A 24,250-nucleotide genomic window follows, 5' to 3' on the forward strand; every position below is an offset into this window, starting at 1 on the left:
CGACTCCCCCCCCTTTCAGGTGCCTCTGGGAGGAAACGCCAGGAGTAAGGCCCATTGTACTCAATGGGGCTTACTCCCAGGTAAGTGTGGCTAGGATTGCAGCCTCACAGCCTAATCCTAGGCATGTCTACTCAGGAGTAAGTCCTGTTATACTCAGTGGGGCTCAAGGTACACCAACATACATTGTACACATAAATGTTATATGTTATGATGGCACGAACATTGTAAAAAAAAACTCTGGTAGATCTCCGGGCCTTGCTGGGTTTCAAAGTAGCTCTCGAGCCAAAAAAGTGTGAGCACCCCTGAAGTAAAGAGACTGTGTGTGACCTTTCCAAGAACACTTGCAAGGGGGTCAATAACACAAGGTCTCTTCCAATATACATTCTGGTTCTACAGTCACCCTTGGAGCCTATACCTGTTGGAGGAGTTCCAGCCTGGTTTCCAGCATGCCAACACTCTGATGCCACATTATATTCCAGTAGTTTCTTGTTGAAGCCATTCTCAGGGGAGTAGCCACCAATGAGGAGCAACGAAGAGCCCCGCCGGGCTGTGAGCGTGTGCCCTGCCACAGCTGGAACCAGGGGATCCTGGGGTGGTCAGGAAAGCAAGAGGATGTCTGTCAGAACCCAGAATGTTTCAGAAGAGAAGTGGGGAGCTGAGCTGAGCGACAGTGCTCTCTCCTTTCATTTAATTGCAGCGACATTGGTAGAATTTGGTCTTCCCATCTAGATTTATTTAGGGTGAGCAAGCCCCAGTATGGCCCAAATGGTGAAAAACCCAGCTTGTTACATTCTGGAAATACAGGTGCACATGAAGGTTAAATTCATCCCAACGTTTTCTTGGAGGGGGAGTCAACTCTAGAACACTCCCCGTGCCTACTTACTCAAGAAGTCACAGCAGCCATTGCCAAGAAGGAACTTATTACTGACACCCCCACATTCCTGATCAAGTGTGGCTGTGCATTTACAAGCTCCTCAGCACTTAACAGGATGACACAAACTACCAACTTACTCTGTGGTTACGCCTGCACCCTGTGGCAAGTTACCAGATTGGGGGGGGGCAGGATCTGACCTGAAGGCACATGAGGCAGCCAACGTGCTAAAACTAAGCTCTGGGCCCGTGAAGTGGGAGACTGGCTGGAAAACCCTTGTACATATGTGGCTTGAGCTTCAGCGCAGAAGAAAGGTGGTATATAAATGGAATATTAAAAACATATAAACAGCAGTTTTCTGCATTGACCGTTAATGATTAGAGCTGCCACAACAACAGAAGGAGAATAAGCAATTAAAAGAGGGAGATGGGTTGTTAACAGAGGTTTATAAAATTATGAGCAGCATGTGGGGATACTTTGTTCTCTCTGAATACTGGATCTCAGCTAGCACTCAATAGCTATTAGTTAAATTGGCCACGAGAGTCACATTCAGAGGCAGCATTTTTCCCGAGCACCAGATGCTGGAGACAAACAAGATGAGCTTAGGAGCTTCCAAGAAGCATCCAACTGGTGGGTGTTGGAAACAGAAAGCTGGATGTGATGGACATGCAGCCTCCAGCTCCTGGGTTAACAGGAACCCACCAGTGGCTCACAAGGTTTAAGCAAGGTGTTACCTGCACACCTGCGTTGGCTTGGTCATGTCGTGAGAATGGATGATGGCCGGATCCCAAAGGATCTCCTCTATGGAGAACTCGTGCAAGGAAAGCGCCCTACAGGTAGACCACAGCTGCGATACAAGGACATCTGCAAGAGGGATCTGAAGGCCTTAGGGATGGACCTCAACAAGTGGGAAACCCTGGCCTCTGAGCAGCCCGCTTGGAGGCAGGCTGTGCAGCATGGCCTTTCCCAGTTTGAAGAGACACTTTGCCAGCAGTCTGAGGCAAAGAGGCAAAGAAGGAAGGCCCATAGCCAGGGAGACAGACCAGGGACAGACTGCACTTGCTCCCGGTGTGGAAGGGATTGTCACTCCCGGATTGGCCTTTTCAGCCACACTAGACGCTGTGCCAGAACCACCTTTCAAAGCGTGATACCATAGTCTTTCGAGACTGAAGGTTGCCAATACAATAATACCTGCACAAGTCTCCACTGCAAGGTGGTGAGATTGAGCAGCCAGAAGTCGTTGGCCACCCCATCCGCTGTCAGCCCACCAAGCATATACATGGCCTTGCAGGAGGGAATGTAGGCAGCAGCGTGGAAGTAGCGGGGATTGGGCCCGGGGCCTCTGTCTTCTGTTCCTGCCAGCATCTGGGTCCAGCGACGCTCAGCGATGGAGTATCTGTGGAGAAAACATACAAAGATGCCTGAGATCCAATCAGGCTGTTGGTCTGTCTGGCTCAGTATTAGTCCAAACCAGGAAATTTCAACCAGTGTGCCACAGCACGTTAGTGTGCCGCAAATGGTCTGCAGGCGTGCCACAGGAGTTTTGGGGAAGGTTGTTTATTAGTAGAGCCATTGGGGGAAGCGAGCCCCCTGCCAGCAGCATGGTGTCCCTTGTCAACTGTCAAAAAAACCAATGATGTGCCCTGACAATTTTAGTGCTTTGTCAGTGTGCGGTGAGATAAAAAGGTTGAAGAATTGCTAGCCTGCATTGACAGGCTGTGGTTTCCCATGCTTCAGACAATATTCTACCACAGTCTTACTTGGAGACGACAGAGATCAGACCCGGGACTTTCTGCAGGCAAAGCAAGTGTTCTCTCATTGAGCTGTGGCTCCTTCACCCTACGGTGCCCTCTACTGGCATGATGGAAAGACAGCTGTGCAGGGGAATATGTTTTACCTGTACACATTACCCAGCATTCCCTCTCGCAGCGACATGCCCCCAAACATCCAAAGTGTGGTGTCTGGTCCTTCTACCATCGTGTGGCCCAGACGGTGAAGAAACCGGCTGGCTGTGTCCTAGAAATACAGGTGCAAAGGATGGTGAGATTCACCCCAGCATTCGCTTTACAGTGGGTCTGCTGCAGAGCATCCCCTTGCCCTGGGCCTTCCTGCTACCCAAGCCACTCGTAAACAGGTCAGACAAGCTAGGAGGCACTCAGTACAGAGGGCAATCTGGTTAGATGTCCCAACAGCACTCTTAAGAGCCCACCCCATGGAGATTTGCATGGCAGGCATTGCACAGAGAAGCACACCCTTTAGTGACTTAGGAAGGCAGGTGTGCATAAATTAACCACCACATGGCTCAAAGTGCCCTCCGGGCCACCGATGAGATGAAAAATGACAACAGAATCAAATGACTAATACCCAATTTAAAACAGAGAAACCATTTCAAAACAATGAGATAAATGACAGTTAACATTTCACTTGAAACTCTTTTGTGCTGGACTGCTGTGTATTCTTAATGCCAAAATTGCACAACCACTTTATTCAGCAGCTTACAAAAGGAATCTGGATAACAACTGACAAAAAGGCTAACCCTTTCAGATCCAGCCAGAATTCAGAAGACATCAGGAAGCAGAAGTTGCTCCACTCTCATCTCAAAAGGAACTTGCAGAGAAGAGAGATAAGAGCTGGGGAGGGGGAATTTCACTCACAGCAGTCAACTGGGTGTCAATCAAGGTCTCCCAGACAATCTTGCCAGCATCTAACAGGATGGAGCAGTCAGCACCAGCAAACTTCTCCATGCAGACACAAAGGCCCAGGCTCTGGGTGGGGGAGCAAAACAGGGTGGAAAGACACAGGAAGGCACATCAGTGTCATCATATACATCACAGGAAGCAGGACTGGCTCTGCATTGCCATCACCCTGATCAGTCAAAAGCTCTGAAAGGTCACTAGAAACCATCCAAGGTCAGCGTAAGGAACTCCAAGTGCAAGTGGTTCTTGCCACCTACACAATATTACCAAACTAACACTTTTGCTTTCTGGTTTGAGAAACCAGAACAGGATCCTATAGCGTTCTGTCCCTGTCACCTGCCGGGGCTTCACCCCTCTGCAGCCTTCTTGTCTACCTTTTCCTAGAGTGCATACACAAGACCTCTTAAACAGAGATCTTTGCCTACTTGAAGTCCTTCAACCAGAACAGCTGAACCTGGACATTTTACGTGGAAGTGTCTTCTCCGCTAGAGAGAGATGACACCCTCCCGGTCTTTGCAGTCTTAAGGGCTAGAACCTTGCTTTTAAAAAATAAAATCTGAGGGCTTCAGGATGGTCAGTTCGGTGAAGAGTGCCAATTTCTGCAAAACTGCAAGATATACCCAACCCCAGCCTGTTGCTGTCTCCACTTACAAAACGGAGTCGATCCATTTGGACACTGTCCTGTGAGCAGCCTGAATTCAAACACCCTCACTTACATCCTGCTATATTCCCACCCAGCACCTACATCCGCTTCTAGCCCAGGGGTGCCCAAACCCCGGCCCTGGGGCCACTTGCAGCCCTCGAGGTCTCTCAATGCGGCCCTCAGGGAGCCCCCCGTCTCCAATGAGCTTCTGGCTCTCCAGAGATTTGTTGGAGCCCACACTGGCCCGACACAACTGCTCTCTCTGTGAGGGCGACTGTTTGATCTCTCGCATGAGCTATGGGATGAGGGCTCCCTCCACTGCTTGTTGTTTCACGTCTGTGATGCATAGCAGCAGCAAAGGAAAGGCCAGCCTTGCTTTGTGCAAGGCCTTTTATAGGCCTTGAGCTATTGCAAGACCTTCATTCATTCATATAAGTTCCTTTAATATATTTGTTTATGTAAATTTATGTAAATTTATTCAACTTTTAAATGTAAATTAATTCTTTTTTCCCCCAGCCCCCGACACAGTGTCAGAGAGACAATGTGGCCCTCCTGCCAAAAATTTTGGACACCCCTGTTCTAGCCCCTCAGAGCAAAGCCCAATAGCTTGTTGGTTTTTCATATACCAATCAAGACTGTACTTATTCCCTTCATCTTTCTCAAACACGCTGCCTCTTCTGACACGACAAGAAGGCGGGGCTCACCCTGTTGCAGACCCCTTGCCCAGCATGGGCAGAGCAGTTGCCCGGGCAGATCTGGAACTGGCAGCCGGGCCCCGAGTAGCTCGGCTTGCAGATGCAGCGCCCTTCCTGGCACTCCTGGTTGGTGTGGCAGCTGGGTCGGCAGCGGTGCACCGTGTAGGTGGCATTGAAGCCAGAGGCCTCGCTGGAATTGGCCTCATAGTAAATCACCAGCAGACCTGCAAGGATATTTGGGGAGGGAACCAGAGAAGGATCACTGAGGAAAAAGTCTTTCTAACTCCAGAAAAAGAATCTTTAAACACTGCAGTGGGCTGCAGGGGGGTTTCAAACTGTTTTCTTCCAGGAAACCCTGAGGTTCTACAGAAACTTCTCAGATATTCCTGGATCAAACTAAACAAGTGCTTGTCCCAAAATGAAGAGCCTCGTGTGGCAGGTCGCAGTACTGCAACCAAGAACTCTTCCCATGACCTGAGTTCGATCCCAACAGAAGCAGAAGCTGAGATCTCAGGTAGTCGGCATGAGGTCGACTCAAACTTCCATCCTTCTGAGGTCGGTAAATTGAGTACCCGACTTGCTGGGGGAAAGGTAACACGACTGGGCAATGGCAAACCACCGAGCTTATAGTCTGCCATGACAGCGTCATGGAAGCGGTGGCACCCCAGGGGTGAGTAATGACTCGGTGCTTGCACAGGGGAACTTCGCTCCAAAATTACCAGTCTCCCCCTTCAATGCATAGCCACGGGGGGAGGGGGGAGTCACAAAGGACAACACTGAGGCCGAACATGTCTTGCCCTAGTGTTATATATGAACTAACTGCACACCCATGGACACTGTATGTCATCCAGGGGCTCCACAGAAGATCCTTCAATGTGCAAAAGTTTCCCTCAGGGTAGAACTTCTGAAAACCCCTGCAGTTAGCTCGTACCACAGATAGGATGAAAGTCTAAACCTTATTTGCACAAGCCCTATCTGTGGGAGCAAGTGGGAGGAGATGCCAACAGGGGGACAGCATCTTGCACTGATAGGTGACAAATGTGTTCACTCTCTCAAAATGCAACACCCAGCAAAACAGGGGTCCAGGAGTCCCACAGTACCACCAGACACCACCTCAAGTACCCCTGATGGTACCTGAACCACTTGTTGAGAAACACTGGTGTACGCTATTCTGAGCTCCTCGGAGGAAAGGTGGTATAAAAACGTAATAAATAAATATGTACATGACTTTTTAAAAGGGTTCAATGAGTTCTTGGACTTTTGTGTCTTTCACTGTCTAGGGGACTGAAGTCCTCATAGCATCTGTCTAGCCATGGCCACAAGCCAGAACTCTGCTGTGAATGGACCACTGATCCAACTGAACAAGACAATCAGTTAAGTTCTCATCACCCATCAAGACTCTTATCTTCCCCTTCTTCTTCAGCTTTTTTCCTTCCTACCTGATACAGCCTCCACAGTGATGGGGTGGGAAGAGCCCTGCCCGCAGAATGCCCCAATCAGAGTGCGGTCCAACTGGATCAGGCCAGTGTCCAGGAAATCAGGCAGGCCATCAAAGGCATAGATGTAGTTATTCTAGGGAGACAGCACAAGGGGGGACAGTGTGAGTTATTGGCAAAGGGTACAGAACTGTGCTTTCATGGGGGGAAAAAGATTTCATTTTTCATTGGTAGGTAGATCATACCCTAGAGTAACTCTGGTGTGGGTTATTAGTCCTCCTGCTTGCTCCAAGAGGCAAGGCTTGTGCAACCAGCTCTATCTATTTCTATTCTTCCTTTCTCCCTTCATGTAACTCATTTGTACCCAGGGCTCCTAAGCAGCCTCCCATCAGGCACTAACCAGATCTAGACCTACTTAGATTTAATAAAGTGGCTGCATTGGATGCCCTTTGACCACACTTGGGGACATGGACAACTGGAAGCATACTGACCTCTCCCAGTTTTGATCTTGCCTAACTCCCAGGCAACAAGGCACTAACAGAGCTCCATCACAGCAAGCTGTGGGCTGGCTTTTCTTCCCACCCCCCTTCTCCTAAATCAGCAAGTCACAGTAGGAAGGCAGTCGCTGAAGATTTTTGTTTTGAATTTCAAAACACTTGCTGTTTAAGCCTGCTGGCCCGATTCCTTAATAGGCAGAGTGAAAACAAAAGCTGCCATGCAGTCTTCCTGGAGATGAAAGCTGGAGCCCAGAGAATCTGTGGGTGAGCTGTCAAAAGAGGAAGGAAACTGCAGCTGGAACAGCCACAAGCAAAGGAATCTCCCCAAGGCATTCCAGGCCCAAGGAATAAAGTCTGTTCGCTCAAGTGAGACAGTCCCCAAATGCTACTGAGAGAAAGAGCGAGTTCAGCCTTGCATGCTAGACACATTTCTTGTAGGCAGCACAACATTGGAAAGTGCCAGTGCGACACGGGGGGGGGGGGAATGCCTGTCCCTGGGCTCCAGCACCAGATCTGTGTAAGCCTCCCCTAAGGAGCAAGGAGGATTACTGCCAGACATGAAAGAATGGGGGTGGGTCATGGGCTGAAGGAAAAGAAGCTCACCCTACTCTCCCAAGCCTATCAGGCTTGTAAGATAAAAATTGCCTTCTCATTTCTAGGCTTTGTTTCACAACAAGGAGACTGCTTCTAAACAAAAAACGCAAAAAAAAATCTCATACCAGATCAGTGTTTTCACACTGAAACTGTAGTCATGCCCTTTTTGGCCAATACACAATGGCTCATCCCAGATGGCCTTATTCACAAATTAAATTGCAAAGCTTTTGCCTTTGGCTGCTTATCTCTTGCCCAAAGTCATAAGCCCGTCCACTCTTCCTCTTGCCCTTACACCACCAATTTTCAACCAATGTGCCACAGCACACAGGTGCGCCACAAATGGTCTGTAGGTGCACTGCAGGAGTTTGGAGGAGGGTTATTTAACAGTAGGGCCATTGGGGGATGTGAACCTCCCACTGACACAGTGCACCTTGTCAATTGTCAAAAAACCGACAGTGTGCCTTGACAATTTTAGCACCTTGAAAATCACTGGCCTATACTCACCATACAGAGTGTATCTGGCTGGATAGTGAGAGTGATAGTTGGGCAGGTCTGCTCAGGCCGACAGGGCTGCATGTCGTCACTGGTGGACAATACCCAAACGCAGTAAGAAAGCCCACCTGGAGGGGGGCCCCCAGCCCTCTGAGAGCTCAGTGAGGAAGACGAAAAGAGGTTGGTGAGCAAGGAACGGCCCACACACTCTTGGTAGCAAATGCCCTCATTTCTGGGGAGGGGGGAAAAATCAACAGGACAAATTGGATATAATACAGCTATGATTTTTCCTTACTGACAAAAACACATCTTTGGGCATTTCCCCTGCAGGACTGTATGCAAGCTGGCACTTAAAATAAATAAAGAAGGAACAAAATTCTATAAGACACTCCAAATTCTGTACCAAGAACGATTTGATTCTGCAACCTGTATAAATTATGCAAATTTCCTGTTCTCATTCGTGATGTTTAGAATCTTTTACCCATTTCGTGATCTCACCATATTGCAAGCTGGTCCCCTCCCCTTCAGTGGTGACCAATAATCTGGAATGGGGAGGGCAGGGAAACCTGAGTGATGTAAATGTGACAAGTGGTAAATGATCCCAAACATTACGCTGATTCATTCTGGTTTCATTTAGCACTTACAATAATTTGACAGACCTTCCCAAGTTGGTTTAAGTTGGGCCTTCTCGGTGGTGGCCCCCGAACTGTGGAATACCCTCCCCTTAGAACTGAGAACTGCTCCCTCGTTGCTAACGTTTCGGCGTGGACTGAAGACCTTTTTATTTCAAAAAGCTTTTAATTGTTGACAGGCTGGCTGGCGTTCTTGCTTTTATGAAAATCCACGGGTTTTGTTTGTTTTTATATTTTTTTAATTATGTAAATTGTTGTTAATTGTTTTTAATGTTGTATTTTTTTTAAATGATGTAAGCCGCCTTGTGTGCCCGTTGGGCAAAAAGGTGGGGTACAAATTAATAAAATAATAATTATTATTATGGGCAGGAGGTCTGGTCTAGAGGGTAGAGCCTCCGTCTGCCTGAAGATAACATCCACAAGGTCGCCAGTTCGAGGCCACTGGCACCGTGCGACCTTGGAGCAGCTGACAAGCTGAAGCCAAGCAATTCCATCTGCTCTGAGCGTGGGAGGATGGAGGCCAGAATGTGAAGATCGGTACTACCAGATCGGAATGAAACACCTGAATGTAGTCGTTCTTGAAAGAAAGAACCTTCTTTGAAATTGTAAAAATCCCTATTTAATAAGGGATTTAATAAAGCCTGCCTATGTAAACCGCCTTGAATAAAGTCTTGAATAAAGACCAAGAAAGGCGGTATATAAATACCTGTTGCTGTTGTTGTTGTTATTGTTATTGTTATTATTAATAATAATAATAATGATAATAATAATAAGCAGTTCTGTCTAAAAATCAGGAATTTCCCTGATATTCCAATACACCTAAGGTTCATGTAAAGAAGTATTCAATAATTCAGGGGGTGCATAATCCCAGCTGCAGTGATTAGACTCTCTCACCTGGGGTCCCCATAGTATCCAGGGGCGCAACGCTCACAGTGCAGCCCCTCGGTGGGTAGGGCACAGTAACAGGTTCCTGTGGTACCGTGGCAATAGCCCAACTCCTCCAGGCCATGTCCATTGCAGGCGCACTGCCGGCAGCCGCCCTGGTGTGTGGCGTTTCCATAGCTGCCTGGCCGGCAAAGGTGGCAGCGGTCACCATAGGTCCAGTCTGTGTGCAGATAGGATAAGGAGCATGAGAGAAATGCAGGCAGGGAACTGAAGGGGAGAAGGGAAAGTGAAATGACTTTGACTCACTCTGGCACTCATCACAAACCCCGGGTCCACTGGCTGAGCAGCTGCTGTGGAAGTGGCAACCGCAGTCCACATTGCACTGTACCCCACCAGTGGTTCCATTGGTGTCCACCTTGTCAGAGGTCCAGCCTAAGTCACACACACAGGTGAAGTTGGGAGCCCCGCTGCACTCCCCATGTGCACATTCGTCATAGCAGCTGAAGGACGGGGAGGGGGGAAGACAGCGAGAAAGAGAGGGGACACACAGTTGTTAGCCGTAGGGCCATGACTCAGCTAGGCCTATTGTCATGGCAACGCTATCATGCCCAACCACCTACACCTCTTGACAACTGTTATCCAACACCAGTACTACCAACCAATGAAATAATTTTTAGTAGATTGATTCGTGAAAAGGCCAGTGATCCACATCTTAAATTTAAATCACAAATCCACTCATTGATTTAAATGTAATCAGTTTCCAAATCTCAATCTGTTTGTGAGAGACTGGAGGAAAAATGAGGCAACTTACAATTCAATAACAAATGCTACCACTCATTGTGAGGAGAAAAGGCCATTTTCCCATTTTTTGTTCCTTCCCTACAATAGTAACATACCAGAGTCACAAAAACCTTAAAATAATAACAAACAAGCATGTCCTTAGATATTGGTTCCACTGATTAAAACTGGCCTTCACAACTACAGCTCTAGCTGATTAATCTACCAGTTAAAACAATTAAAGTTTGCAGGCCCTCAGGTAAAACTTAAGCCTATTCTGGAGATATTTGTACAGTTAAGGAGGCCCTGGGAGTGGGAAGGAATCAGTGCACCAGGAGAGCTAGGCAGCCAATTAATTCTCATATAACTCTCTTGAAGTTCCCACACCGCAGCAGAAGTACAGAAGAAACTGTGCATGCAACCCTCACACAGAGTAGCCTGGAGGGAGTATTCAACTTGTGAAGGGGAGATGCTTGCAAAATGGTGCCTTCTTGCAGTAACTTGCCCAGAGGACTGGGGTACCAGAGGAAGAGTATCCAAACTGGACCTGGTGTTTCAAAGCTGTGAAATCCTCTCGGAGCACCACTATTTCCGTCACACATTGTGGTCTCTTTTCTGCTTCTCACTAGTCTCTGATTCTGGCAGTTGACAAGCCCCAAGAAACAGGTGAAAGGGTTTGGCCTGCTAACATGATAAGTGAACGCGTCACCTCCTACTCACGTCTGGTTGCAGAAGGCCACGCCGTCACCCGCGTAGCCTCGGTTACAGTGACACTCAAAGGAGTCCGGTGTATTCTTGCAGCTGGCAAAAGGATGGCAATTGGCCAGGCCCAGGCGGCACTCATCCACATCCGGGCACTGCCCATAAGACCACTGGGCAGGATGGGTGGGAAGGAGCCCGTGCGACTCCCAGAGTGCCACGGAGCAATTCAGGAAGGTGTGGAGGCCTGAGAAATCCCCAGGGAGGCATCTGCAGCGGAAGAGAGACAGCAGTCATTGCAACAGTCCCCGAGTTGCCAACTTCTGTCCTCTCAAAGGTTTCTGCAGCTGTGACAACTGTGTGACTGAAAAATTCAACAGGTGTTGCTTTTCCCATTGATAAAGCTCTAATTAATGGGAAAAGCAGCACCTGCTTAATTCCTCTGTCAGGAAAATTGTTAAAGAAAAAGGAGCCTATGTTAGAAAAGGAGTTGCATGGCTTGCCAAGGAGCCTGAAATGTTCTTTTCAAATGTAATTCCAAAATCACAAGAGCTTGTAACTTCCATACATAACCACTCCCACCCCCATGAGCCAGCTGGGTCATACAAACCCAGTGGTTAGACTGAAGCTGATGCCCTGCTGGCAGAATGAGGAAGAAGACGAACCACTACCACAAACAGCAGTCTCACCTTCCCAGGGTAGGGTTGTCCGAGTTGCCACACCAACCACATTCAAAGTTCTGCAAACATTCGCGGCAGGTGTTGAATCGAGTGCAGTCCAGGCACTGAGGTACAGAATGGACACTGAGGCACAAGGCAAGGAGAGAAAGAGAGGTCAGTCAGCTGCTCCTGCAAATCTGCATGCACGGAGTATCACACAGAATGTAGAACATTTATCAGCAATTTTTGCTCCCCTCTGAATACCTAATAGAGGGCTTCTGGGACCAGGGGGTGTGTCTTAAAAGGCCTCCCACACTTCCCAGCCTGGGTCCTTGTGGGATCACTTCTCACCTACAACGCACCTATCATACCATCCACGGCAGTCTCCATAGGGGTACTTGGCCAAGTAGGCAGCAAAGAGGAAGCAACTGTGGGTAGACTGGCACCAGGCACATTGACTGGAGTTGGAGAGGCACTCGGAACAGGTGGTGTGCCTGGAGTGGGAAGGAGCAGAGAGGAAAAACAACATAAAGCAGGGGTGGCCAGACCACAGCCCGCAAGCCACACATGGCTCTTTGACATGCAATGTGCAGCTCGTGGAAATATGTTGGCTGAGCTTCTTTTTGCATCACAATTCATATAAAAGATATACAAAAAACTGCCGAGTTTTATTATTATTTATCGGGTATAAACTGAGAGTCCACTGGAATAAAACATAAAGTTAGTGAGTTTAAGAATTTATATGCTGCTTAAATATTGTGGCTCTCAAACATCTCTATGTGACTCTTACATTAAGCAAGTTAAGCATATTAGGCCACTCCTGACATAAAGGATGTTCTGCACGGCTTTGCCACGGCTCATTTCCCCACCTTCCCCAGTTGGATGCTCAGCCTTGAATCGGGATTCCGGGGGCCGAGGCTGAGCCAGTTGAAAAAAGGATAAGGCAGGAGGAGACTACAGTGATGGCTCCTCTTCACTGACCAAGAGCAGACAAGTGACCACTCCCAGAAGCATCCAGGGTCACGGCTAGTCTCTTGATCTGAGTGACCAGAGGACTCACCAAATACTTTCAGGTTGCCCTAACTAAACTATGCACCTGTTGCATCCTGCCCTGGGAGGATACATTCCCTTCCTAGCACTAGGCTAGCACAAGATCCCAAGTATGGACCGTCCATGGCGTGAGGACCTGGCTCTCATCCAACCCATTTTGTAGCCTTTGCTCCATGAAGTGAGTCCTTTCACACATTCCTTTCCACGACAACTATTATCACCCTTCTCCCAGGCCACTCACTGATTGCAGAGTTTGGGGCATTCCTCAGGAGAGCGGATAGCACTGGGAAGGCGGCCTCGACGACTGCAGAGGAAGTCCCCCTTTTTGCTGGTGTTCACTTGCCACTCACAGAATGGGTCCTGGGGTCAGAGAATAAGGCAGGCACGTCAAAAGAGAACACAGCAGCAGGGGTTGATTTTGTTTAAGAGCAGGTTGCTAGCAGCAGATTGGGATCAATAGGGTGGCACTGGAATGCTGCCCCATGCAGACAACACCTCCTACCACAGTACTCTAGAGCAGGAAAAAAAAGAAACTCTTTATTGTGCTCCTTGTAGTATTTTAACACATCCAGATTCTATTTAAAGGGACAGTGCAAATTAAGGCACTTCTTCAATTGCGTTTTCAGTGTAAATAAATAAAACCTGAAGTTCTACAGTTCTGGCTTGAGGAAAATGGCAGGAGAAGACAAGTAAGGAGAGCACACACACCTGCGTCAATGCAGCAGATTCTGTCTTGAGGCAAACCGTTCCTCAAAATCAAACACCCATTTCCAATACTGGCCTCTGGGCAAAATGTCTGATCAGAGATCCTTCCCATTCCAAGAACACGTGATTTCCTCCTCTTAACCCCCCTTCCTCACAAAACAGGGCTGCCTCCCAGGTCTGTCCTTCATACACCTTGCTCTAAGCCCCCAGCACCTTGCAGACAGTGTTGTCTGCCCAGACAAATTCTATCCACGGGAACAATGAGCGGCGGGGTTTGCTGGCAAGCTCATGCAGCCTTGCTGCACATGCTGCAATAAGGCCTGAAGAGGGCTAGAGTCCCCCACCTTGCTGCAGGCGTGGCAGTCTCGGTAATCCTCACACAGCACGCAGTTATTGGGGACCAGGACGAGGCGCACGCTGCCGGCACCGCAGGTCCCTGTGTCGTCGTCCTGTGCCAGGCGTCGGTGGCAGGTAGCGCTAAGTGGACACCAGCCACAGCCCTGGTCAGCCAGACAAGCCAAGCAGGAGCGGTAGGTGGCACAAAGCTCTGAACGGTAGGGCTCCAAGAAGAAGTAGGAGATCTCCTGAACAGGGAAAGCAAAAGGGAGGGGGAGAAGGCTGAAAAATTAGGGTGCCCCGGAATCAAACACCACCATGTTCTCCAACCTCACCCTGCTTCTCCTGGACTAAAAGTTTTCAGTATTCTTACAAAGCTCGTAGGACACAGTCTGCCCCTCCACCAATTCTACCTTTAAAAAGGGGGGGAGAACCCATAAATGAACATAAGAACAGCCCCACTGGATCAGGCCATAGGCCCATCTAGTCCAGCTTCCTGTATCTCACAGCGGCCCACCAAATGCCCCAGGAAGCACACCAGACAACAAGAGACCTGCAAGGCCTCCTGGGAATTGTAGTTTAAGAACATAAGAACAGCCCCACTGGATCAGGCCATAGGCCCATCTAGTCCAGCTTCCTGGATCTCACAGCGGCCCACCAAATGCCCCAGGGAGCACAACAGACAACAAGAGACCTCATCCTGGTGCCCTCCCTTGCATCTGGCATTGTGAGATAGCCCATTTCTAAAATCAGGAGGTTGCGCATACACATCATGGCTTGTACCCCGTAATGGATTTTTCCTCCAGAAACTTGTCCAAGCCCCTTTTAAAGGCGTCCAGGCCAGATGCCGTCACCACATCCTGTGGCAAGGAGTTCCACAGACCGACCACACGCTGTGTAAAGAAATATTTTCTCTTGTCTGTTCTAACTCTCCCAACACTCAATTTGAGTGGATGTCCCCTGGTTCAGGTGTTATGTGAAAGTGTAAAGAGCACCTCCCTATCCACTCTGTCCATCCCCTGCATAATTTTGTATGTCTCAATCATGTCCCCCCTCAGGCGTCTCTTTTCTAGGCTGAAGAGGCCCTCCTGTAGTGCCAGCCTCCTGTAGTGCCAGCTAATAGGGATTCTTCAGTGTGTGTTGAACACCATCACCAGTGAAGTTCCATAAATCTTCAGGGTCTACAGCCCTGTGCAACGAACCCGACCTCAAGCAGCAGCCAAGCTCTTGACAGAAGAAGAGAGCAGGAGAGCACATGCCAGCCCTGACAGTCATATAGACCCCCAGACTCTGTCCAAGTCTGAAAGACCTGCCTCTGACCACCCTCATTTCCTGGTGTACGATGCCTGACCCCCTGACTGTCCTCTCCGTCTGCCCCAAACCGTTTGCCAGACCTGCATCCTTTCAAGCCATCCACAGACATAGCCTTGCCAGGAGTAGACATCCCAGAGCCTTCCCTTGTGTGTGAAGGTTCTTCTTCTGTTTCATATTTTGGCCCCAAATCTAAAAGGAACCATTTACAATCTAATCCTACTCATCCTTTTCTAGACTTCTGAATCGTTTCGCTTACAGCCGGGAGGTAAAAGAGCCAGGGCTGGGCCACTTGTACCAGAACTTAAATAGAAATCCTCATCTCTGCCCCCCCCCCCAACCTCAGACCTGACTTTCTCCAGCCTCAACCTGGGCCAGCTCCAGGAACAACCCAGGCAGGACCTCTGTACTCCCCTTCCTTGCCAACTACAGTGGCCTGTGCACCCAGGCAGCGGTGGCCAGAGGTGACTGAGAAAGTGGGCTCTGCAGATAAGTCTAGCACTGTCACCCGAGACAGGCCAAGGCACTCACACTGCCACCAGGCACTCCCGTACGATCCCACGTGAGAGTCAGTTCGCTCGTCTGTCCATTTCCAGAGTTATTGAGGTAGCCTTCAACCACCACGGTGTACTTCTTTCCCCTCTCGGTGCTGGGGAAGAGGCGCTCAGCCCCAGGACGCTGCAGCAACCGTTTCTCTTTTTCTTGCTGCACTGTCCAGCGCCCCACTTCCTCCTGAAAGAGAAGGCAGGCTGGGAAGAGGTAGGCCTGCTGTTTGTGGCCACATTTAGGCCAGGAAAGCTAGCAAGAAGGCCAGCTTTATAAACACCCACTGGCCTGATCACCTGTCCAGATGAAAAAAAAATGGCATTCCACAGTCTGACCTTTTGGGCCAAGACAGGACTCTGTCGGTTGCACCAGGGACCATCTGCTGCTCTTAAACTCGAGCTGTAAAATCCTATAATTTTGCATTCATGGATTTGTGGATTACCAGGATCTGTGATGCCCACACATGACCTTTACAATTTGCAAGTCTGGAGAGGGACTGCAACAACCCTTACATTATCAAAATGTCCCCTGACTTCTTTTCAAGCAGATAGTCGGGTCCCTTTGAAATTACCCGGAATTCAGACATCGTAGTTCCCCAGACTCCTGTTATACATTTCCAACTTTCAAAACAGCACTGCATCCAACAGGGCAAGGGGAACACACTCCTCCCCCCCCCCTTACCAGCTCAGATGCACCAGGGGCCCGGGCCAGCTTGGCAATCACGAAGAGGCGCTGGATGCGTGCCCAAATGGAGATATCCTCAGCAGAACTATGGTGGCTGGACAGCGGGTGAATGAATCCCTTGTAGACCAGCGAGACGTCCATTTCTGTGCTGGGACTCAGGGTAATCGTGGTGCTGCGGACGATGGAGACCTATGGGAGGGACACACACATGCATCAGGTCTGTCTCCTTCGTGCTAGGAGCAAAGGCAAAGGTAGTCTGCAGCAGAGTTTCCGAGCTGAGCAAGTGTGACGTAGAAATCATTACAGAGGTCAGGCAACAGTCCCACTCAGGATACCAGTTTAAGAACCCTTGCAGACTCCAGTAAGGTGGGAGAAACTGAATGCTGTTGAGGAGGTTTTTCTACAGTCAGAAAATATATTTCTACATTCAGAAAAAAGGCAAGAGAGGAATATGATAGAATTTGATTGATTCACTACTGCACTGAGTAAGTTAATACTAACTGATATGTGGCACAGAAAAGAACAAAAAAAGTGCCAAAGACAGAGAAAAGCTGAATCCTGGAACCTGTACACATTAATGCTACTGTGCACAATCTCTCTAAGTTTACACATTATGGGAAGGAGCTCTTCAAGGCACCAAAGCTTCATTCATTTGAAATGTTATTCCAGACTCTCTTTGACAATATATGAAGCCACCACACGTAAGTCAGACCCTTATACGTGGCATGGCACAAATTATCATGCGTTTAACGAGCTCATTTAAACAGGCTTTCTGAAATGCCATTATCCACTGGGCAAGGATTTGCAACAGGAGTTGACCAGTTCAGGGACACCAGTTCTGGGAGCGTCGTCTATCAGTGATGTGTATTGCAGCAAAAGGTGCACTGAGGAATGCATGACTGAGGCAATCCAAGAGACTGTGGCAATTACCTTATCTGGCTGGGAGTCATTGCGGGGCTGCTGGTAGGTGATGAGATGAAGTCCAGGAAGGAAGTTTTCACGCTGACATTGCGCCAAGGAAGTCACAAAAAAGGACTGTGGTCCCCACCAGCCATAAGTTCCTGAAATCTTCCCCACCTGGCACCTGCCCTGCTCTGGTGGTCAAAGAAGATATTGGTTAGTTTCTAAGGCAAGGGCTTGTTCAGGTATGTTCAGGGCATGCTGGTGCAATTAGGTAGGACGATGTTACACTTCCTCTATGATGTAATGGGAGAAAGGATCCTTTATGTGGGTCTCATGGCAAGAAAAGGGGCAACACAGGGAGAGTCAAAAGGGGTCCAAGCTGGATTCACATGACACCCGCTGCATGTTGACAGTTGTTGGGATGTTGGGAGAGTAGTGGGAACTCTCAGGGTCTGATGCTGTAATTTATTTTTCCTGTATATATATTATACAGTGAAATTTATGTATGTGGTGCTTTGTAAAGAATAAGATCCCCAAGGGGGTCACAATATAAAAAGAAAATTTAGGAGGAGGGCAGGAGGTCTGGTCTAGAGGGTAGAGCCTCCATTTGCCTGAAGATAACATCCATAAGGTCGCCAGTTCGAGGCCACCAGCACCGTGCGACCTTGAAGCAGCTGACAAGCTGAAGCCGAGCGATTCCATCTGCTCTGAGCGTGGGAGGATGGAGGCCAGAATGTGAAACCAGATCAGAGTGAAACATCTGGACTGTTGTGGTTCTTTCAATTGTAAAAATCCCTATGGGGATTTAATCAGCCTGCCTATGTAAACCGCCTTGAATAAAGTCTTGAATAAAGACCAAGAAAAGCGGTATATAAATACCTGTATTATTATTATTATTATTATTATTATTAAAATAGATACAAGGGAGACAACAGAGGAAGGGAAGTAGAGGGAGGGTTACATTGGCAAAAAAGATCTGATTATTACCTGTACATGTAAGTTGTGTTTACAGTACAGAATGGGGAGCGGGGAAATGAGACAAAAGCTTCACAGAAAACAAGGGATTCTTAAGCCACATGAGACTATCTGTGTATTCAGGCTTCTCGAGCTGTGTGCAAATACAGACTGGATACGAACATCAGCCACTGCAGATAACAGGAAGCATGAAACCCCTGGACTGGTTAGAGCCTGGCTTTCTCTCCTGGTCTATTCACCAGAGTTGTGCCTCCAGTTTGCACCCCTTCAGATTCCATCTCATGCCTGAAGTTCTGCTTCTAGTCCCCACTTCTGGCAATGAACAACAGGTCTGGCCTTGGGGGCAGCCACTCACAGCTCCAGCAGCTGCATTCAGTCAGCTCTTAGCTTGTAGCTAAGACAGGCTGCCTGCCATGCCAGCAAAAAAAAAAAAAAAAAAAAAAGTGACTCAAATGTGGCCTTGGGGCAACAGGCAGGGTGGTCTGGTTTGGTTCACTTACCGGAGAGAGGCATGCAGGTCTCATTTTGCACACACCAACCAAAGGGTCCCGGGGCACGGGGCAGAGAAGCACTGGTGCCACCAAATGCCAGGCATGACTGACAGTCAACCAAGAGGCGAGCCAAGCCCAGGCAGCCAGTATTGGGGCACTAAGAAGAAAGAAGGCATGTATCAGCATGCAGGATGGAATACACATCCCTGTTTGTGTCTTGCAGAAATAGAATCCTGGAATCCTGAGCTTCTACAGACAAGATCAGACATATTTCAAGCCAGCAAATATATACAAGAATCAAAAATAGCACTAGGAGTTAAAAAAGACAAGGGAGAAAGAGGTTGGCACCCCCCAAAAGAGATAAGTTACATAGACATGTTGGCATCCTTCAGTCTCGGAAGACTATGGTGTCACGCTCTGAATGGTGGTTCTGGAACAGAGTGTCCTCTCCAGTGCACGAAGCCTGGGTAAAGTAGGTATGGAGGATAGGCTGTTACCCATGCAGCAAATCCCCCCTCTCCACATCGCTGAAATGGTCCAATGGAAAGGCAGAGGCCAATACGGTTGGTTCCAGCGGCGTCGCAGGAGTTGCCAGAACGTGACTGTGTTCAGCAATGAGCTGCCTCAGGGACTCCGGCTCCAGATTTTGCCTCGAGGTTGACTCCTGAAGCCTTTTCCATAACTGGATGTAGCCACAAGGCAGTGGAGGTTTGGGATCAGAGTTTCCCCTGGGGGCTGGGGATAAGAATAGGCCCTCAGTTTGGCTGTACTTGTCGTAAGAGGCGACTTAACAGCCACCGGCTAGATGGGACTCGTCAGCCTGGGAAGGCAGCTCATCTGAGAGAAGGAAGTTACATAGAATCCAACATTTATAATTCCTAAAAAAAAAAAAATCTTTTGGATACAAACCTAGTGACAACTACTCCTCTCTGGACAGGCTCTGCACCCCAACTCTCTAAGCTACTCACCATATTGTGGGGTTGGGTGCTCTGACAACCAGTGGCACACCAGGCGCATTCTGGGTCCTTGGCACATGTGTTTTTTTCAGTGTAGATAGAACAGTAATCTAAATGGTACTGCGAACAGAAAGGGAAAGATGGATCAACGACAAGCCTGCATCAGTTCAGCAACTGGACAGGATTTGGCTAGCCTGCCCTACAAGTGCTACACATAAGAGGGGGATGGACACCTTAGATCTGCAGCTTCCTGCCCATATCTGAATAAGAACCCCTTAAGAACAAAAGTTCTTCCTTATAACACTTTAATATGCTTTGAATGTTTTTCTTTTTCTGCAGAAAGCCATACGCCTGCAACAACTTCTAGCAGCCCTCTTGTCCAAACATACTTAGGTTAGTTATCCATGGTCATTACAAAAAAAAAAAAAGCCACATTAACAGGTAAACAAGTCTGCTGCAGCAAAAAACATTTAAGGGGTCAATCCTATCCAATTTTCTGGAGCCGATGCAGCAATGCCAATGGGGCATGTGCAGTATCCTGCGGCAGGGGAACAGTAACTGAGGGCTTATAATGAGGGGGTTCTGCTGGGCATAAGCTGGGCTGGGCCTAGGAGGATGTGGGCAGCAGGGAGGCAGCGTCACTTACAATCTGGGATGGCACCTGGAAGACAAAGGTGGGCACCTTGTAAGCCATCAGGTCACCCCGCGGCACCCCACTGTAGCCTCCAGCCACAAGCAGCACGTTCCCATTCATCACAGTGGCCACATGGGAATATCGGCCTCGTGCCTGCGATCGAGCCTTGGCCTCACGCTCTGGGGGGGGGGGAAGAGAGGGACAATGCAGGTCAATGACAACCTGTTGGACAGCTGTGTGGCACTGTAAGTAGGAAATCGGAACAGGGCCACGGAGTCCCAGGGTTCGAGTTCCCATTCACCCATGGAACTCACTGAGTGAGCTTAGGCCAGTCACTCATTCTCAGCCTGATCTACCTCACAAGGTGATTGTGAAGAAACATGGAGAGAACTTTGCATGCCACTCAGACCCCCAATGACTGCATATCCCGAATCTGAGCATTCCTTTACCGTGGGTGAGTGGAGGCACAAGCTCATGGCTGGAGACCCACTGATGGCAGCCCAGGTGGTAAAAGAATATTTCATCCTCATAGCATTTCTCCTCATGATAATGAATGTGCACATTGCCCCCTAGAGGAGAGAAGATAAAAGTGAGGCAGAGATATGGAATCCAAGGCACAGGGGAAGAAAAAAAATTCCCCCTATGGATTCCCCATCACTAGTTAGAGGACAGGGGAATTCTGGGATGATGCTACACTCACCATAAACAACCATGTAGTTGCCAATGACCGTGGCAGAGTGGAAGGCCCGCTCTCGAGGCCCCCGGTGTGAATCCTTGGCCCGCAATGTACTCCAGTAGCGCAGGTCCACATGGAAGAGGTCAGTGGTGTTGACTCGCACACTGAACCTGAGGACGAAGGGAAAGAGTCAGGGTATGCTAAGAGTTAGGATGCTATTCTTCTCATGCTCCCTCCAATTTTCACCATTTGTTTTCTCACAGTACTCCCAATCCCCACCCCTCACCGGGCAGTAGAAGGCCGATGTCCGCCATATACCACGAGAGTGCGAGAAGCCGGGTGAAACACTATGGAATGACCCGCTGCTGCAGGGGCCTTGCCTCCCGAGGGCATCACCAACTCCCATCGCCACTCCCTCAGGTGGAAGCGGTACATCTGTGAAGAGAAGACATCCACCGAGGTGCGGCCTGTGGAAAGGCAGGAAGAAAAGTAAGGCCCAGCTTTCCAAGAGCCTATCTGTATAGGATGACAGAATTTTGAAGCCCTTCATGCACTGTGGCAACTTCCTAAGATTCCCAAACCACCACTCACCTCCAAATATATACAGCCATTCATCCACCACTGCCGACGCATGGCCAGCCAGACCAGGGGGCGGAAGAGACGCGGTAGGCACCAGTTCCTTCCAGCGTCCGTCCCGTGGCATGTACATCCAGACATCGTTGGCAAGAAAGCCACTGGCCAACTCGCCCCCAAAAAGAATGAGGGAGCCCTCCCAAGCCACAGCAGTGTGCGAGTGACGTGCAGACTGCAAAGAGAGAGGGCAAGGAAGGGGCGGAGAGATGAAGTAAGTGCACAGTGGGGTCAGGTCATTTCACACATGACACAGTTCAACCCTAGTGAACACCCAAAAGGGAAAGGCAGCCAATCCTGGCTCTACGGTGGGTAAACACACATGTCTCACATTCACACATTATAATCTTAGGAAGACACATAAAACATTTCTGGCATACATCCCACCCAAAATGGAGCATATAGAAGTGGCTGACAATGAAAAGGAAAAGAGAATACTTACCGGGGAGGGGCTGAGCACCCTCCGCTGCCAGATGTTAGTGGTGAAGTTATAGAAGACGAGATCCCCGAGGGCCGTGTTTAGGTCCAGACCTGGAGAGGGAAGCAGAAATGTCCTGGAAGTGTAGAAGCAAGAGGAAAGACACTCGAGCCTCTATCTTCTTCCCAAGAGCCACTAGGAAGTTCACACAAAGAGTGGTAGAGGGAAAGAAAATGACACCAAGGGGAAGACTGGCTTGGAACCAGCCATCACCTAGAGCAACTGGATGAAACTTCCTCCCTCCCTGCCAGGAAGAACACTCTGCTCTGATTCTGAATTGCCTGAGACTGCAGGAGTGAAGGCAGGGTCATCCTGGTCAATGCAACTGGCTAGAGGAAGAAGAGATACTGAATAGTTTGGGTTTTTTTTTTGGGGGGGGGGGAGTACGGTAAACTGCTACAAGCTGCCTTCAGAGCCACCTTGTCAAAAGGTGGGGTATAAATTTTCAAAATGAATACATAAAAAAAATAATAATAAATGAAATTAGGGCCTTCAGAACTGCCTTCTAAACTGGCATTATTCAATTAACCCATTTCTGCCCACAAATGTACAGATTTGGTCCCTGTTGCATATATGCAATCTTGGGCAGAAATGGGTTACTGTTGGGGCAAAGTACTCCACCTCCAGGTTGAAACCTGTCTTTTGAAACTGCTGCTCCTGGTGACTGCAAGAGCCTCAGAACCCAACCCTATGAATTTCTACTCAGAAGTAAGTCCTGGTCAATGGGCCTGGCTATTGTCAATGTAAATGTGGATAGGATTGCAGCCTCAGTTTTGGCTACCATATTTAAGAACACAGAAGAGCCCCGTTGGATCAGGCCATAGGACCATCTAGTCCCGCTTCCTGTATCTCACACTGGCCCACCAAATGCCCCAGGGAGCACACAAAACAACATGCATCCTGGTGCCCTTCCCTGCATCTGGCATTCTGGTTTCCTTGTGATGCATATGCTAATTGTACGTTTCAGCTCTCAGTCAATCTGGAATAAGGGCACATCACTCCCCCAGTTGCCAGGGCTGCTCCCTTCATTCCTCCCCCCAATAGAATAACTTCTGACCTCCAAAGATGTACAGTCCTCCAGTGGAGGGTAGGAAGACGCCTGCAGTGGCCGTGCGGGGCCGGAAGCTGGAATCCCAGGCGCTCACATTGTACCACTTTCCAGCTCCTTGGTTCTCACTCAGGGCCAAGTCACAGGCCTGACCCACAAATCCAGGCTCACACTGGCAGCGCCCTGAATCCTGAGAGGGGTGGAGGGAAATAGAAACAGACATATCCCACACAAGGCTGGCAAAGTCTGAGCTAAAATGCTCCCTGCAAAGCCCAAATGGTCAGCAGGCAGGGCAATTTCTGTAGCAAGGAAATGTCATCCTGCACCTGAAATGAATTACAGAAACCTGACTGCTTTTCATACCATCCCAGGTACAAGGAAATCGTACAGAAAGATCTGAGAGGCAGCCATTGTTTGAATCATAACAAAGGACTCCTATCTTGGATGTGATGCAAGCCAGAAAGAGATATGAACTAGAAGACTGCTTCTCAAACTGTGGGTGGGGGACCCACTAGGTGAGTCATGAGCCAATTTCAGGTGGGTCCCCATTCATTTCAGTATTTTATTTTTAGTATATTAGACCTGATACCAACATGGTACGTGACTGCATTTGAGGAGACCTGTATTTTTAACAGACTACAATGTATATGCTTTTTAACAATGATAACACAGGCCTACAAAATTGAGGGTCAGAAAAGTTTTTCTCAAACTTTATGGTGGTTTGATATGAATTTGGGGTGCCAATTCCAAAAATGGCATCTGTTTTGCCCTATCACGTCTAGTTTTGGAGATATAGTATAGCCTCATTAGTGACTGGTTCAAGCAGCTTCCTCATGAGGAATTTTTGGAATCGGCACCCCAAATATACCCAGGAATTGGCGTAACGTTTAAGGAAACAAAATGTGTGTGGGCCTGTGTAATCAAAGGAGCTTACTCCTGGGCAAGTGTGGATAGGACTGCAGCCTAGGATTGTTAAAAAATTTTCCTGCCTGATGATGTCACTTTCAGCCATGACATCACTTCCAGGTTAATGACACCATTTCCAGTGGGTCCTGGACAGTGTCATTCTAGAAAGTGGGCCCTGGGCTAAAAAGTTTTGAGAACCACGGAACTAGAAGATATATGAGTATCTTTAGAAGAACACAAGCAGGTAGTGTTGTGTGCATTCTATGACTTGGTAGGAGAACAGAAAAGTAACTATAGAAGATAGGTCTTGGCATCTTGCTTCTAATTTCTTTTTCTTTTCTATTT

At 48.6% G+C, this 24,250-nt stretch overlaps 1 protein-coding gene across 3 annotated transcripts in view; it reads right to left on the reverse strand.

Annotated features, from left to right (window-relative positions):
* The window catches only part of MEGF8 (multiple EGF like domains 8), a 51,576-nt gene that overhangs the window by 18,307 nt on the left and 9,019 nt on the right, over window positions 1-24,250 (reverse strand). For all 3 annotated transcript variants that reach the window (XM_066638447.1, XM_066638446.1, XM_066638448.1), the window contains 26 exons: window positions 23,009-23,189; window positions 21,916-22,004; window positions 21,435-21,648; window positions 21,130-21,310; window positions 20,868-21,013; window positions 20,617-20,736; window positions 20,180-20,346; window positions 19,546-19,653; window positions 18,587-18,734; window positions 17,139-17,302; window positions 16,206-16,397; window positions 15,510-15,710; window positions 13,676-13,915; window positions 12,868-12,986; window positions 11,939-12,070; window positions 11,607-11,720; window positions 10,939-11,187; window positions 9,748-9,941; window positions 9,451-9,661; window positions 7,937-8,156; window positions 6,345-6,477; window positions 4,915-5,129; window positions 3,526-3,636; window positions 2,769-2,887; window positions 2,063-2,267; window positions 416-587 (listed from right to left, as the gene is read on the reverse strand). In XM_066638447.1, the coding sequence (XP_066494544.1) occupies window positions 416-587; window positions 2,063-2,267; window positions 2,769-2,887; window positions 3,526-3,636; window positions 4,915-5,129; window positions 6,345-6,477; window positions 7,937-8,156; window positions 9,451-9,661; window positions 9,748-9,941; window positions 10,939-11,187; window positions 11,607-11,720; window positions 11,939-12,070; window positions 12,868-12,986; window positions 13,676-13,915; window positions 15,510-15,710; window positions 16,206-16,397; window positions 17,139-17,302; window positions 18,587-18,734; window positions 19,546-19,653; window positions 20,180-20,346; window positions 20,617-20,736; window positions 20,868-21,013; window positions 21,130-21,310; window positions 21,435-21,648; window positions 21,916-22,004; window positions 23,009-23,189 (4,345 nt within the window). The remainder of the gene's footprint in view (window positions 1-415; window positions 588-2,062; window positions 2,268-2,768; window positions 2,888-3,525; window positions 3,637-4,914; window positions 5,130-6,344; window positions 6,478-7,936; window positions 8,157-9,450; window positions 9,662-9,747; window positions 9,942-10,938; window positions 11,188-11,606; window positions 11,721-11,938; window positions 12,071-12,867; window positions 12,987-13,675; window positions 13,916-15,509; window positions 15,711-16,205; window positions 16,398-17,138; window positions 17,303-18,586; window positions 18,735-19,545; window positions 19,654-20,179; window positions 20,347-20,616; window positions 20,737-20,867; window positions 21,014-21,129; window positions 21,311-21,434; window positions 21,649-21,915; window positions 22,005-23,008; window positions 23,190-24,250) is intronic.

The sequence above is a fragment of the Tiliqua scincoides genome, chromosome 10 (assembly GCF_035046505.1).
Source record: "Tiliqua scincoides isolate rTilSci1 chromosome 10, rTilSci1.hap2, whole genome shotgun sequence".
Classification (NCBI taxonomy): domain Eukaryota; kingdom Metazoa; phylum Chordata; class Lepidosauria; order Squamata; family Scincidae; genus Tiliqua; species Tiliqua scincoides.